Source organism: Cyprinodon tularosa, unplaced genomic scaffold, assembly GCF_016077235.1.
Source record: "Cyprinodon tularosa strain WSP-4 unplaced genomic scaffold, ASM1607723v1 ctg298, whole genome shotgun sequence".
Lineage (NCBI taxonomy): Eukaryota > Metazoa > Chordata > Actinopteri > Cyprinodontiformes > Cyprinodontidae > Cyprinodon > Cyprinodon tularosa.
In genome coordinates, this window is record NW_024039005.1 from 192,501 (window position 1) to 208,129 (window position 15,629).

The 15,629-nt window shown below is 41.4% G+C and overlaps 1 protein-coding gene across 4 annotated transcripts in view; it reads right to left on the bottom strand.

Moving 5' to 3' along the window:
• Nucleotides 1-15,629, bottom strand: part of syt7a (synaptotagmin VIIa) — a 179,904-nt gene that overhangs the window by 18,964 nt on the left and 145,311 nt on the right. For all 4 annotated transcript variants that reach the window (XM_038291252.1, XM_038291251.1, XM_038291250.1 and 1 more), the window contains one exon: nt 3,978-4,080. In XM_038291252.1, the coding sequence (XP_038147180.1) occupies nt 3,978-4,080 (103 nt within the window). The remainder of the gene's footprint in view (nt 1-3,977; nt 4,081-15,629) is intronic.

Here is a 15,629-nt window from a genome sequence, read left to right on the forward strand (position 1 = left end):
TGAAATAAAATGAGGTGTTTTATATGTTATATATTGAATTAAACTTTTAAAATCTAAAGTGTTTTTGAAGTAGAGATCAACAATCGTTCAGTTTGGTTTATAGATAATTTCCTGATTCCAATATTTTCTCAAACCCCTAAACTGATGGTTTGTTATTTTCTTTCTTTTTTCTGTCTTAATGTTGGCAGTGGGCTTTAGGCTGCCCTGCAAGGCTTTAAACCTGGGTTTAACCGCAGACTAAGCCATTCTCAAGCACATATCAAGGAGCTCATTTTGAGCCTGGATCCAGATTTATTGTTGATTCTGTTCATGGTGGAGAATCCTGCTTCACAGCAGCAGGTTGAGCCAAACATCCTCTAAATGTGCAGGGTCATCTTTGAGCACGCCATTTCACTTTTCTTTCACCAGTTCACCGCAGTTCTTCCTAGCCTGGTGAGACCATCCTGATCTCGCGAGCTTTCAAGGTTTCACTCGCAGATCAGTCTGGAGACTCTCCGTTAAAGAAAATTTGGAGCCGTTCACCAAACGAACGTCCAATCAGCGTTGGCTTTGAGGCGGGTTGAGGTGTGACGCAACGAGAAGCGCGACAGTTCAGTCTAAAGAACATGGCGGCTTCAGCCGATGAAACTAGCCTTAGCGTGGCTATCGAGCAAGTTTTATGGGAATTACAGAGTATTTCTTCACTGAAAGAAGAGCAAAACACTGCTCTGGAGGCTTTTCTCAGAGGAAAAGATGTTTTTGCTCTTCTCCCGACTGGTTTCAGCAAGAGTTTGATCTATCAATTGGCTCCTCTTCGTCGTCGCTCTGTTAGTACGTCATATGCTACGTTGATCTGATTGGTTTATATGGCCCGTCTATCACCAACATAGGCCAATCAGCTAACCAGTATTTTCGCCCCTTCCCAAAATTACTTCAACGGAAGGTTTCCAGATGGATATGCGGAGTAAATCCATCTGGCGGAGTCGGGTTAAGTTCTTCCAGCAGTCCACACTTTCTCTGCTCTCTTTTTCTCATGGTCTTCTCCTTCTTTCCCATCGCCCGGCTTGCCACAGGTTTGCCTGCTGTGTCTAAAAGTAGCAGCAGCAGCAACCCAGACTGACAGCTCATTGGCTCATTTGGATCCGGAGGGCTTTACCGTATTAACAGGAGAAGCAGAGCAAGTGAAGTTAGACACAGTCGTCGGACAGCATGCGGTTATTTATAAATGTTTAAATCAGGTTCGGTCCAGATTAGCCAGCAGGTGGATCCGGATCCGGACCGCGGTCCACTAATCCGTGATTTCTGTTCTACTCATTAGCTGAAGATGTAATTTTTTTTTTAAAGCTTTAATCAAAAGACTAAATTGATAAAGAATTGGTTTCAGAATTCTTCCTGGTTTTAGGAGGGAGAATTTTCCCTCTCATTTCACCTTGAATGACTTGGCTTGCTTGATTGCTACTGCAGGAACTGCTGGTGTGTTATTTCTTAATTATGCCCCCCCCCCCCTTATTACCACCTTCAGTTTCAGATCAACCTGCCCTCTGAACCAACATTAACACTGAGCTGCAAGGTCTGCTGGTAGAAATAATTCACTCTGTTGTTCAGGTTTATCCTCCTGGTGCAGATAGGAATGCTGCTTTAGCCTATTAACCCAATATAATTAGGCATCTAAAGGTATATTTATCCTGTAACAAACACAAAAATAAGAATATTAGTTATATGTTTGCAAAAACCATACGTACATCAGACTTAGCTCTGTAGCATGAAAGTAAGTGAGAACGGTCCGTTACCAGAGGATTAAGGGGGCGGTACACGGTTCCAGGTGCTTTCTGTAAGTCCATCATTCCTGTGCTGCAGCACATTTACCGGTTTGAGTTCACAGGAGCAGCGATTTAATCTCAGACACGCTCCTTCTCTGTCAGCTGAGCGTTTGCAAACCTGTATCTCTGTGTCTGTGCTCCACTCTGCATCATCTGCGTGTTCGACTGATCACAGCTTTAAAACCGTGGCTTAACCCTTTATAGGACGCTCAGTGAAATACTTGGAAAATCTAAATTTCAGCCAATAGTGTTTTTGGAATCCAGGACAGACCTTATTACCTTTGGAACGTTAAAAAAATATGGATATTTTGATGGCAAAAATGAACGTCAATGTAATACGAAAAAACAACTTGACCGAATATATTAAGAAAAATAACAAAAGTGCTTCTAGAAGAAATTCATGAGAAACACTCTGAGTGAAAGAAACATTTTTTTTGGTCCAACATAACCTTGAAGGCATTAATGCTGACAGTTTTTAGTTTATAAACCTAAATATAATTGGTAACTAGGGGGGTGGGGGGGTAATCCATCCAGCTCATGAGAGTTGATGCAATAGATATTATAGATATTATATCCAGAATAAATATTTCATTAATGTAGTGTTTATTTTTGGATAAAGACACACGAACCTTCTGCTTCTGTTTCTATCATCCAACTAGAATTTAAACATTTCTATGTACTGTCAGAAAAATGTTTTGTCTATATTGTTTGAATTGTTAAAAACTTTATTTTGCATACTTCTTAAATCAACTTCTTTATTATCATGGCATTATAAAGTAGTTTTGAAGGTAATTTTATTATCAAACCTGTAGGGCAGAGATGGGAAGTAACGAAGTACTAATACTTCGTTACTGTACTCAAGTAGATTTTTCTGATATTTTTACTTTACTTTACTACTTATTTTTCCATCAACACCTTTGTTTCTAGATGTTGGAGCTTGGCCTGTTTTCCAGTGTAGTCCTGTTTCTCTGACTGTGACTAACTGGATGTGCTCTCTTCATCCTCTGACATGGGAGCTGGCTCGGAGCTCGTCTGCCTGGCTGTGTGTTTCCTGGACGGGGCCGCCTGTGGAGCTGGTTGACAGTTGCCTTTTGTATCTATGCTGCTTTTTCTATGTCTGCTTCTGTCTCCTTGAACCCCAGTGGGCCTCAGCAGATGGCCGCTCACACTGAGCCTGGTTCTGCTGGAGGTTTCTTCCTGTTCAAAGGGAGTTTTTCCTCTCCACTGTCGCTACAAGCATGCTTAGTGTGAGGGATTGCTGAAGAGTCAATGAGTCGATGCAATCAGCTGGTTTTCCTTAGATAGAAAACTTTGAATCAATCTGACTGGATTATCTGGTTGAACTGGAAAGAGCCTTGAGATGACATGTGTTGTGAATTTGGCGCTATATAAATAAACTGAATTGAATAAAATTTTTATGCCGACTTTTTACTTCTACTCCTTACATTTTAAAAAATTGGCTCGTTACTTTAGTTTTGAATCGTTTCAATGGAGTTACCGTTATTATTTTTCACGTCATCAATACCAAATTCAATCTAATTGGATGGGAATCTACGTTGCATTTGACGCACCGCTACAAGATGAATCGACAGATTCGGCGGTATTCATTGGCGGCAAATCATTGCAGCTTGGTGGCGGTGGCGTTAGCATAGTAGCATGGACGACGAGATGATTGAAAATGAACACAACGGAGATCTAGTCCTATTGGCAGACATCCATTTAAAATGTAGGCAACGGCATGAAAAAAGTGGTTTCTACTTTTACTTTTATACTTTAAGTAAATTTACAAGCCTGTACTTTGTTACTTTTACTTGAGTAAAGAAGTTTAATCAGTACTTCCACTTTTACCAGAGTATTTTTTAACACAAGTATCTGTACTTTTACTCAAGTACGGAAAGTGAGTACTTTTGCCATCTCTGCTGTAGGGCAATAAAGAATGTTGCATATTATGGGGAAAGTTGTTGCCACCATAATAGCACACAGTATGGCTCGTTTTCAATCAAATAATTCATTTTTAACCAAAGTTATGTTATTTTATCAAAGAGAAGTTTGATATAGATGATTTCAGGAGCTCTGCTTTAAAAAACAAGATGGATACCGGCAAATAAAACATGTGCTACTGATGTGGAGGATAGAGCGACGCATTACATGGACGAGTCCATGACTAGATGCTCTTACCATCACCATGTCTCCAGTGAGTGAGTTCGCCAGGTCGGTTACAGAGGAGTGGCCATCGGCGTCGGGGGGGTGACCTTTGGGGCTGTTTGCTGGTTTGTTCCCCCTGAAAGCAAAGGAAAAAAATCAGGATGACAAACAGAGAAAAGTTGAAACGTTAATGAGCAGCCGTCTCATCTACGGAAGCCTGTGAGCCCAGAGGGAGGGCGGCCTCCACCTGTCTCTAAAATCATCCGCTCAGTCCAGCTCTACTTTGGATAGATGTCACCTCAAAGCACAACCAGATTTTATTTATTTAGTGGCCATCGCTAACAAAGCCAAAGAAAACCTGCCAGGTTCTCCACAGATTAATGACACACAGACCTGAGAGCCATGATGGATGAGATATTAAACCTCAGACAATTACAGGGACGTCCTCAAAAGAAAGTTACCACCACAAGCAAAAAATACAAGAAATAAAACCATTCAACTTTACATGATAGAAAATGTTTCCAATCCTTGGAAAGTTTAGAACATTTATTTCCTCTGAGGCTAAGATACATATATAAGTATACAGATAAATGTAAAACATAACAGACAAACATGTATAGCCACATATAGAGGACAGACATTGCATGTTTAAATCTGTATTAATTACAACAACAAACAGCGAATCTTATAGAAACAAACAGGGAGAGACATGAGAGCTTTAGTGGTTCGGCTGGAACTGCGATACAACTTTAATAAATGTCACATTTTATTCCCTTCCACACGCTTGGAGAGAAAACTCTTCATATATGAATAAAAATAAAGAATCACAAAGAGAAAAGTAAGACCAAAATAACCATGAGAAAGGACAGAAAAAAGCTAACTGTTGATGGACACCTAAGATGGTTATCCATTTAAATGGCCGCTCGACGAACATGAACGTCTGAACAATGAGAAAACAGTCCGGAGAAAAACAGGAACACAAACAGAGAAAATTACAAACAGACAGAAATCATAAAAGGACAAAAACTCTGGAAACAATAAATGAAAGGAAAACACAAGCAGGCAGAGTTTTAAAAATCAGTTTTAGAAGAGATACCAAATATTAACAACATGGAGATTATGAAAACAAAAAGCATAGAGTGAGATCTAAACAAACGGCAGCACATCAGAGAGAGCAAAGAGAGCTGCTAGGAAAGGTAGGAAATGAGGGAAAGAAAGCCTGCAAACACAAGATCGGCTTAGTTTGGTCAGTTTGAGAAGAATAAAAGACACAAAATTAAAATAAAATGCACACACTATATCTTTAAGAGGAGACAAAGGAGCAAACATGCTAAAAGGAGAGAGAGAGAGAGAGAGAGAGAGAGAGAGCACAAAGAAAAAAGAATAAGACAATAAATACAATTGATCATCAGGAAATAAAGAAACATCTGTTTGGGTGAGATTAAAAATAACTGAGAAATGAGAAATAATGTGATACACCATCCAAACTAGAACTTCACTAAAACCATGAAAAGGGAGAAATAATAAAAGGTGGGAAGAGCACATTTAGAGTGTTACAAAAGAGGACGTGTTGAAAAAATTCAGCAACTAAAGACGATACAAGTGGGTTTTTAAAGCAGCCTGATTTTCCAGCATTTTAGCAACACTCTAAAAGTGTGGAGTAGGAACACAGGGCCAAAGCACGGACCGGCATTGGCTACATGTGCATATTTAATATATGCAAGTAGGTGTCACTCAGAGAGAGTGAAGGCAATGCCCTGGACAGGCAGGAAAACAAGGAGCCCATAAAACGTCTGTCTGTCTGGCCAGCATTCTCTATCGAACTCTTCACCTGGAAGATAGATGCGCGCTCTTAGTCGGGTGCGCTAGAAAAACTCCAAATTTGGATGAGGATCGATGTTGAATGCAATAATGTGCATTTTTGCAAAGGACAAGGACAAAACTGACTGAAGGAAAGTATACTGACAATTAGACAGACAGAAAAGGCAAGCAAACAGTCCAACTGGCAGAAAATAAAATAGAATATAGAAATAAAAAGGTGTGGGGGGGGGGGGGGGGGGGGGGGGGGGGGGGGTTGGGGGGGTGCAAACATTTCAATAAGCAGGGAGGGGCCTAAAAGTCTACACACACCCTGTTGGATTCTGTGTTTTTAAATGAGAAATCAGGCTCAGGTGAATGAAATTTAAAACCTTCTTTTTGTTCGTTATATTTTATTATTTGTTCTGTAAAGTTCAACTGAAAAACAACAAAAAAAAAAAAAGATAATAATGAGTTAATAAGTCAGCACCTCCTTTAACTCTTCTTCAAACCTTTAACCTTCTTCAGGCGGAGTCCATAAACACGCCTCACGATACTGGAGGAGATCCTCTATCTATCAACAGGTTTATCTGTGAAATGTAGATCTATACTCATTTTAGTCCTTTTCAAAACTTGGATTTTTTTTACCCCACAGTCTTTTTCAGTTTTCCAGCTTTTTAGCGTTTTATTGTCAATCCACTGTCACAAGTACAGAGCCAGGAAATTCCCCCTCTGCATTTAACCCCTCCCCCTGGGGAGCAGTGGGCTGCCATTGTGAGGCGCCCGGGGAGCAGAGTGGGGTTTAGGGTCTGGCTCAGGGACCCAGACTGGCAGTCTGTAGGGATTGAACTCAGAATCTCTGAATTCCATACTCTATGTCCTAACCAGTAGGCCGCTGTTCTGTCGGACCAGCATACCCATAGTCAATTTATCCCTTTAGTTTATCTCTCTAGTTTGGTACGAAAAATAAACTTTAAACCACCTCGACGGGCGTTTATCCCTTTAGTCATGTACAAAAGAAACAGCATAAATGACTTAATTTATGCTGTTTTTTGAAGCATATGGCGATCTGATCTTAAATTGTTTTTTTTGTACGTGACTAAAGGGATAAACGGCTGTCCAGCGTTTCTTAGAGATGATAAACCTTTACTTTGAAATAATTGCCCTGAAGGTTTAACTTTACATTGATCAGATAAAGTTTGGGAGGTTTAAGTCGAGCCTGGAGTTTTCTGGAGTTTTTCTGTGTTACCTTCTGTATTATGTTAGAATATTTATTAATTTTAAATGTTAGACGAGTCGCATTAAAAACAGCAGAAAGGTTATAAGACTCCTAATATTGATTCCACAATGTCAAACTGAGATCATCGTTGTTCACTTTAGTATCACTTTATTATTTATAGGCTGTACAGGACTCACAACTGCACACATGTACAACAATACTATTAAACAAAAGGGCGATACTTTATATATTTTCATTGTAAAATAAGAAATTTTAAAATGACAACAGAGAATTTAGTTCTGTTCTTGTAAGAGAATAACTAATTTCTCTACAGCCTTAAAGAGATTTGTTTTTTTCTGTTGCTCACAGGAATGTGGAATCATTAGTTTCTCATAGTTAAAACCTTAACCACACATTTAATTACTTTTATATTAGACTTTGTCTTGTTTTAAATTTTGATATGTGGATATTTTGCTGATTTATCCTCCCTGTTTGCTGCTAATCCAATCAGACCAAGCAGAGATAGAAAATGACTTTTTGCCAATATTTTTATTTTATTTAAGAAAGGGGATTAAGGTGCTGCAGCACAATGTCAGCGTATAACCATGTAGAAAAGCTGAAGTCTTTTACCAAAATAGAGTTAGAAGCGCAGTTTACTGTAAAACTGCACCAATCTGTGCTAATTGCTCTGTAAGGCACAGATGTCCCGTTATTGTTATATAGCCTCAAGTTAATAAAGCTATGAAAAGCTTTTTTTTATGAAGACATTCCTCTGATCCTTTTTGTTAATTCTCTTTAAACGATGACAGATAAAGGAACTAAAAGTAATCAGACTACTCAGATTAAGTAAAACTGATGGTTGTTAACCTATAAAAACACAGAAGTTCATTAAAATCAGCTAATTTTTGTTTAAGAGTGTTTTCTGCAGACTCCTGCAACCTGTTTGCAGAACATTTGTTTTATTTTACCATTTCTCCCTAAAATAGTGTTTTTTTCAGTTGAACTTTACAGGATAGATGTCAAATTAAAGTTGAAAGAATGTTGGTCACATTTTTCATTTAAAAAAAACTCACTTTCCAAATCCACTGTGCTTTATATCAAACATGGATGTTTGTTTTTTTCTCTGGGTTATGTATAATTTTGCTGCACTAATTCCTGTAGAGGAAACAGGAAATCTGGTCCATGTATTCCGCAGCGAGGGGAGACTAGTATGGATGGAAGAGTGAACACCTTCAATTATTCATTCTCCCTCGTGCTTCATCCAAGGGTTCAGTGCGTTCTCAGGTGAAAGCTGCAGCAGCTTCCTGCCTCCAGGCTGTTGAAACATGGTGGCTGAGACTGCAGCTCAGCTTCACCAACTTTTTCTTCTCCATGTTTCAAAAACTAATTCCACAGTTTTCTTCTCAATATCTAAGAAAGTAATATTAATTTTGGCAAAACAACTGATATGATTCTGGCGCCGATGGCGTCTCTGTCATCCAACCCTTCAGGGGCTGTTATGGTAGATCTGAGTCTGTAGAGCCTGCAGTTCTCTACAGTGTCCAGTGGGAGGCAGAGTGAGCTCAGATCAGACTCTCCCACAACTAAGAAACAAAAAGTGGGCTGTTGGCATAGCAACGACTCTGGAAATATAGACCATATATGTGGGTTTGGGGATGTCTGTTGGGAGTGGACCCAAGGGTGTGTCTGAAAAGGTGGGGGGGCTCAGGAGGGGATGCAACACACAAGCAAACACACTGAGAACAAAGAAGATTTAGGATATATGACAGGTACGGGTGAGAGCCTCGCAGACACACGTGAACGGACATATGGAGGCAGGCAGGCATACTTTGGGTTTCACCGTCCTGTGATACTATCCTGTTTGGTTACCTGACCGAGGGCCAGCGGCTCGAAGAGAGGGGGAGGGGGGCAAAGACACTCCACTTCTAGGCTGGAGAGAGACGCGAGAAAGAGAGCCCAACCCAGACCCTCCACACCCCAATTTTTTTTCCCAAAACATTCAGACTTTCCACTGGTCTGCAAACAAACAAACATGCTGAGATCATGGAGTGATGTATTTCAACATCTATGCTCAATTTCATTGCCACCCACTTTTTATATCACGCTTTGGAAGTGCAGCTCACTTTCAGAGATCATAGTGAGAACTGCTGCACATGGCTGCTTACATAAGTCTTTCTCCACATGAACCACATCAGCATTCGCATTCCACTGAATCCTGCCGTCTCACTTTAAAAGCTGTTTGCTTGACTTTCAGGTACGACTAATTACCTGCATTCTGGAACAGTAATTTAGCCTAAAATAGCTTCATCTTGTAAAATCCCATTTCAGTAATAAGCATCAAATGACGATGGTTTCATTGAAGACAAACCATGGAAATTAGTAAATTCTACATTTCACAGCAGATAAGGAAAAAATATTTAGAAGGGGAGAAAATAAGCAAATTTTTTCCTCTGCATAAATCCACAGCTAAAGTAGGAGAAAGAGTTAAAACAACTAGAATTAGTCATGGATTCTGCTTTTCTCAGGGAACAAAGGGTTAGAATTTGCTGCAGAAGTTCACCTTCTCCTGTATGTTGCTTTTTTCAGCAGATAGTGCTGAATGCTAATCCATGCCACATCTTTCAGAGTATTATTTTGTAAAAAAAAAAATTTTGCTCTCCATTTCACACTTAGGTGCAACTTTATGTGAGTTTTTCACATGCATTCTAATAAACAGCAGATAATTGTTTTTTTTTTCTGTACACGGACAAAATAAGAAAATAATAAATGCATTTTTTTAAACAAGGTGCTGTTAGTGTCTTTTTTCACAGCTCTCTGTTCTGCTTCCCTTTATAGCCTCCCAATACTCCCTGCAATTTTGCATTCATGCCTCAGAGCTCCATCCAAGCAACTACCTCATCATCCTCGGCAATATCAACAACACAAAGTCAGGATTTTTGTGTTTAAGGTCCAGTAAAACCAGATAGTTTGCTGTAAATGTTTGGAATCCTGATGCATTTCAGGGATTCCTCTGAGGGTGAGGCAGCTGCATTTCTGATACCTGTTCTGAGGCAGGATACAGGAGTCCGGGGTTAATGCCGCTAAAAGCTCCTCTCCCAGTCCACCATCAATCTGAAAGAACCATTTGGGAATCTATCCCTGCACAGACCTGCTGGATAAAAAGCCCCCAGCGTTCACACGTGGATGTGAAGTACACTCTCAATGCTCTCATTGAGGAAGGGAGGATTTGTACTTCTTTCTACTATTCTCCACTGACCTGTAACTGTATGCATTGACTTTGTGACTATTTTATCTGTGGCTAAATACCTTATTTCTATGACTGTGTTAACATACAGCTGAGTTCAACTTGCCTCCAGTGATGTGCAAATGAATGTGGTGGCCGAAGGGAGCTACTGCCTTGGGGACGGTGTTATGCAGAGCCCCTAAAGACTCTGGTGATTATGTCAGGCTTAGAAAGCCTTTGTCACAGGAGGAGGGCTGTGTCAGACCAGCAATGCATGGAATAATCAATTTATGTAGGAATTCTAATAAAGAATACAAGCATTTAGTTCTGTATTAAAACACTGTAAAGTGTATTAAGTCTGTAAATAATACTCCTGTGATTGTTAAGTCAGTTCATTGCGATGATTTCAGTCAAATAAACGTTGATGTTCTCCGTCATTTTCTCCTGGAAGTACCTACTCATGCCTTCATCAAACTGGCACCTTCTAAGGCTCCAACTCTCAGGCCCCGTCCACACGAAGACGAACCCTGGCCTAAACGCACAAATTTTTCACCAAACCAGCCTCTCATCCATACGAAGCCGGCGTTTCGGGGGTCTGTAAACGATCTTTTTTTTATTCAGCCTTCAGAGTGGGAAGATTTTGAAACGCCGTTTTCGCGTTTCCATCTTTACGCTCTAACCGCATATTTTTTATCACAACAACAATGGCGCCGTACTGTGTTGAATGGTTGCTGCTCATGCTACTCACCCTGCTGTCGGGCTTACAACAGAATCTTCTTCTTCTGGAATATCTCCAGGAAGAACAGAGCAATATCCACCACATAGTTCAGCACCTGAATTTGACTGAACCACCAAAATGGACCCGCAGGGCAACCATGTATAAATATTAGTGCGCATGCCCAACATTTCGTCGCCTATTTTTGCTTTGGCACCACAGCGCCACCTACAGGCCTGGCATACATTTTGCAGCGTTTTCATGCATTCGTGTGGACGCTCACATTTATTTTACGTCTCCGTCTTTACGGCAAACGTTTTGGAAAATATCAGCGTTTCGTGTTCGTGTTGACTTCATGTGGACAGGGCCTTACTTAGATCAACTCCAAAGGGAATACTGTATTTTGAGCGCTACATTTTTTAACCCTAACCCTTTTACACATTTGATCTGACTTTCTTGGCTCCATTGGTTCCTTCGTGGGTGAAGTGATATCGGCTTGCACTCCTGTGCTCTGGGATCCAGCTCCTTAAGAGAGACTGGACTCTCTTCTACACTGGAAAACCAGAGGGGTGGAGTGGGTCCTTGTGCCTGTGGGTAGGGGGCAGGTCTATGACTGTTGTCTCAGCTTTGGGTTGAACAGCACTACAAGGCTATCTCTGTGACCTATGCTGGATAACGCCCCTGTCAGGATTCATTCATTCTATTGGGGGGCTTCAATGCCCATGTGAAAGTGACACCTCAAGGAGTGTGATGAGGAATAAAACCAAAGCTCTGAACCCGGTTAGTGTTTGATTATTGGACCACTGTACAAGTCATTGATTGTCTATGATGTGACGGCTGCATTGAATGCAAGAGGTTGCACTGCAACCGAATGGTTGTGCTTGGCACCACAACACCCAAAGGTTAATTCCTGGCTTTTTAGTTGTATCTTCTAATCCTGTGCCACATGTCTTGGAGACTTGGGTGAAGAGAGACAGAGCTGTCAACTCCTATTGGTGAGTTGGATATGTTTGCAAAAGAAGGAAGCTTGAGTGAATCTACAGGCCCAAATGAGTAGGTAGGGTGTGAGAGAATAGGGAGGATTCAGTCAGATATACACTATATTGCCAAAAGTATTTGCTCACCTGCCTTGACTCACATATGAGCTTAAGTGACATCCCGTTCCTAATCCATAGGGTTCAATATGACGTCGGTCCACCCTTTGCAGCTAGAACAGCTTCAACTCTTCTGGGAAGGCTGTCCACAAGGTTTAGGAGTGTGTTTATGGGAATTTTTGACCATTCTTCCAGAAGCGCATTTGTGAGGTCGCACACTGATGTTGGACGAGAAGGCCTGGCTCTCAGTCTCCGCTCTAATTCATCCCAAAGGTGTTCTATCGGGTTGAGGTCAGGACTCTGTGCAGGCCAGTCAAGTTCATCCACACCAGACTCTGTCATCCATGTCTTTATGGACCTTGCTTTGTGCACTGGTGCACAGTCATGTTGGAAGAGGAAGGGGCCAGCTCCAAACTGTTCCCACAAAGTTGGGAGCATGGAATTGTCCAAAATGTCTTGGTATGCTGAAGCATTCAGAGTTCCTTTCACTGGAACTAAGGGGCCAAGCCCAGCTCCTGAAAAACAACCCCACACCATAATCCCCCCTCCAACAAACTTTACACTTGGCACAATGCAGTCAGACAAGTACCGTTCTCCTGGCAACCGCCAAACCCAGACCCGTCCATCAGATTGCCAGATGGAGAAGCGCGATTCGTCACTCCAGAGAACGCGTCTCCACTGCTCTAGAGTCCAGTGGCGGCGTGCTTTACACCACCGCATCCGACGCTTTGCATTGCACTTGGTGATGTATGGCTTGGATGCAGCTGCTCGACCATGGAAACCCATTCCATGAAGCTCTCTGCGCACTGTTCTTGAGCTAATCTGAAGGCCACATGAAGTTTGGAGGTCTGTAGTGATTGACTCTGCAGAAAGTTGGCGACCTCTTCGCACTATGCGCGTCAGCATCCGCTGACCCCGCTCCGTCAGTTTACGTGGCCTACCACTTCGTGGCTGAGTTGCTGTCGTTCCCAAACACTTCCATTTTCTTATAATACAGCTGACAGTTGACTGTGGAATATTTAGGAGCGAGGAAATTTCACGACTGGATTTGTTGCACAGGTGGCATCCTATCACAGTTCCACGCTGGAATTCACTGAGCTCCTGAGAGCGACCCATTCTTTCACAAATGTTTGTAAAAACAGTCTGCATGCCTAGGTGCTTGAATTTATACACCTGTGGCCATGGAAGTGATTGGAACACCTGATTCCAATAATTTGGATGGGTGAGCAAATACTTTTGGCAATATAGTGTATTTACAACTCCTACCTCTAGATGAGACATAGGCCATTTCTCAATATGTGTACTTGTGCGTTCTCATGTGCTTGTGAAACGTCAACAGCTCTAGTCCTGCTCCAATTCACAAGAACACAAGAGGAACACAAGGCTTCGGAGTGGATGAGATGCTTTCTGAGAACCTTAGTATGGGCAGGTTTTTCAAGGCATCGCTAAGGGCCAGAGGGGGTCGATTGGGGACCGGGGGATTTCATCCCAATGGTGGCCGATGAAGAGCTGTGCTATCAGGGAGGCACTCAGAGTAGAGCTGCTTCTCCTCCACACCGACAGGAGTCAGCTGAGGTGGAAAGGGCATCTGTTGCAGATGCCCCCTAGACTCCAGTTGCAGGCATGCCCCACTGGAAAGAGGTCCAGGTCCAAGCTAAGGTGGAGGACCAATGTCTCTTGGTTGACCTAGAATGCCTCTGGTGTCTAGGTTTTCTGGGGAAGGGATGGAGAAGGTGTCTGAGGAGAGAGGAGTCTGGGCTTCTCCACTGAGAGGTCTTCCCAGATAAAGCTGGGCGTATGCTGTGCGATTTTTTCAGTCATTGCACGCAGCTACTGCTCACACTGTATGGCTAAACCCTGCGGTTTACATCTCACGATGTATGTTCGGCCCGATGCTCTCATGCGATCTACCTGCTCACACTATGACCAAAAACCAGGTGGGACTCAGCTCTGCAGTGAGATGGAGCTACTCGGACTCGTCTATCCGGAAGCCAAACAAAAAGGAGAATATGAAGCTCACTAGAGTGAAACGTGCTGCCTTGGCAATTTGTGCAATTTTGTGCTGAAAGCCCTAAAAAGAAAAGGCTAAGTATCGAAAGATTCTCGCATGACTGGAAAATCGCCACAAAAATCGCACAGTGTACGTCCAGCTTAAGTGGAAGATGACGAGTATGAGTACAAGTATGAGTACGGGTGAACAGGTGCAAGTTAAAAGCAAAATAGGAGGTCTTTAGAAAATATCTATCGTGATGTGATTGTTGTTTTTAAAAGTCACTTTTACAAAATAAAACAATAAATAATTGCATAAAAGAATGCAAATGCACTTAAACAGAATATTCATATCAAAACAAAAATATGTTGGATTAATAAAGATATTCAAGAAAAACATACAATATAAAAAAAAGGTATACAAGGAAAAAATAAACATTCTTAAAAATAAAAACATAAAGAAAACCACAAAGAACAGAATAAAACTTCCAAAACAAAATTAAAGAGAGGAGGAAGAAAATATAAAACTTTTCCTGAAGAACATTTTAATAATCAATGTTTTTTAAGGCTTTGTTTCTGTTTTAGTTGAAGCAGAATGACTGCCAGCTATAATCAGTGGTACGGTCTCTTCTCTATGAGACTAATGATTTTAATAAACCACTGCGAACTCAAACAAACTAATTAATATTGATTTAGCTCATAACACTCTCCTACTGTTTTTATATCTATTTAAGCAACCTAATATGCTCATTAATAATCAAAATGGTATCACACGGTCCACAAAGCGATAAATAGGGTGCATCGTGTCTTTAAGGCAAACAAGTATACATCCCTGTCTATTAATATCTATGAGGAGAAAAAAAGCCCTCGCTGGCTTACACAGAATTATGTAACGACGTGCATGGATGAATAATTAAAGGACCAGAGGCAAGTGGATGGAATGTTAATGTAGCACAAAGATACGCATCCCTCCTCCTCTGTACTGAGGCCCTGTTCTCATTGGAGCCGCTCTGCTCTGAGGGGATCTGGACTGAGAAATCTCTTCACAGCGATGAGCGGCCGAAGCAAACCTGCAGAATATGTTCACTGAATTGTAACTGAATTCTTTGAGTCAAAACCAATGAGGCATTAAGCAGCTACTCTAACACGCTAATTGGACCTTCTTAGAAAACACAACTTATGGATGCCTGGTAGGTTAACGTCTCATCATACAACCTTTCCTCGCTGTCACTGGTCAGAAAGACTTCATCAGAGGAGCAGCAGTTCAAGCCGTCAGTCGGCTGTGATGCACTTCAGAAACGCACCAGCAGTGAGAGTGCTTCCTCCCGGCTACGGCACACATGAGGCCGATGAATAATGAATATCGCACATCCAACACCTTTGCATTTATCTGGATTGCTTTTAACCATAAACATGGAGCTCAGAAATATTAACAGAGCTGTCATTATTTGGGCCTCCAGTATGATCTGATAATGGGAGTAAAGAGCAGCAGACATGGAGGAATCATTTCCAAGCTAATGGAAATCGGTGCATCAACACTGCCAAAATACTTCACAGTTAGTAAAAGACCCAAATTGATCATTTTATTACAATTGCATACATATCATTAGATATATAGAAAAGTAGTAATTTAAAGTGCGTTTGTACA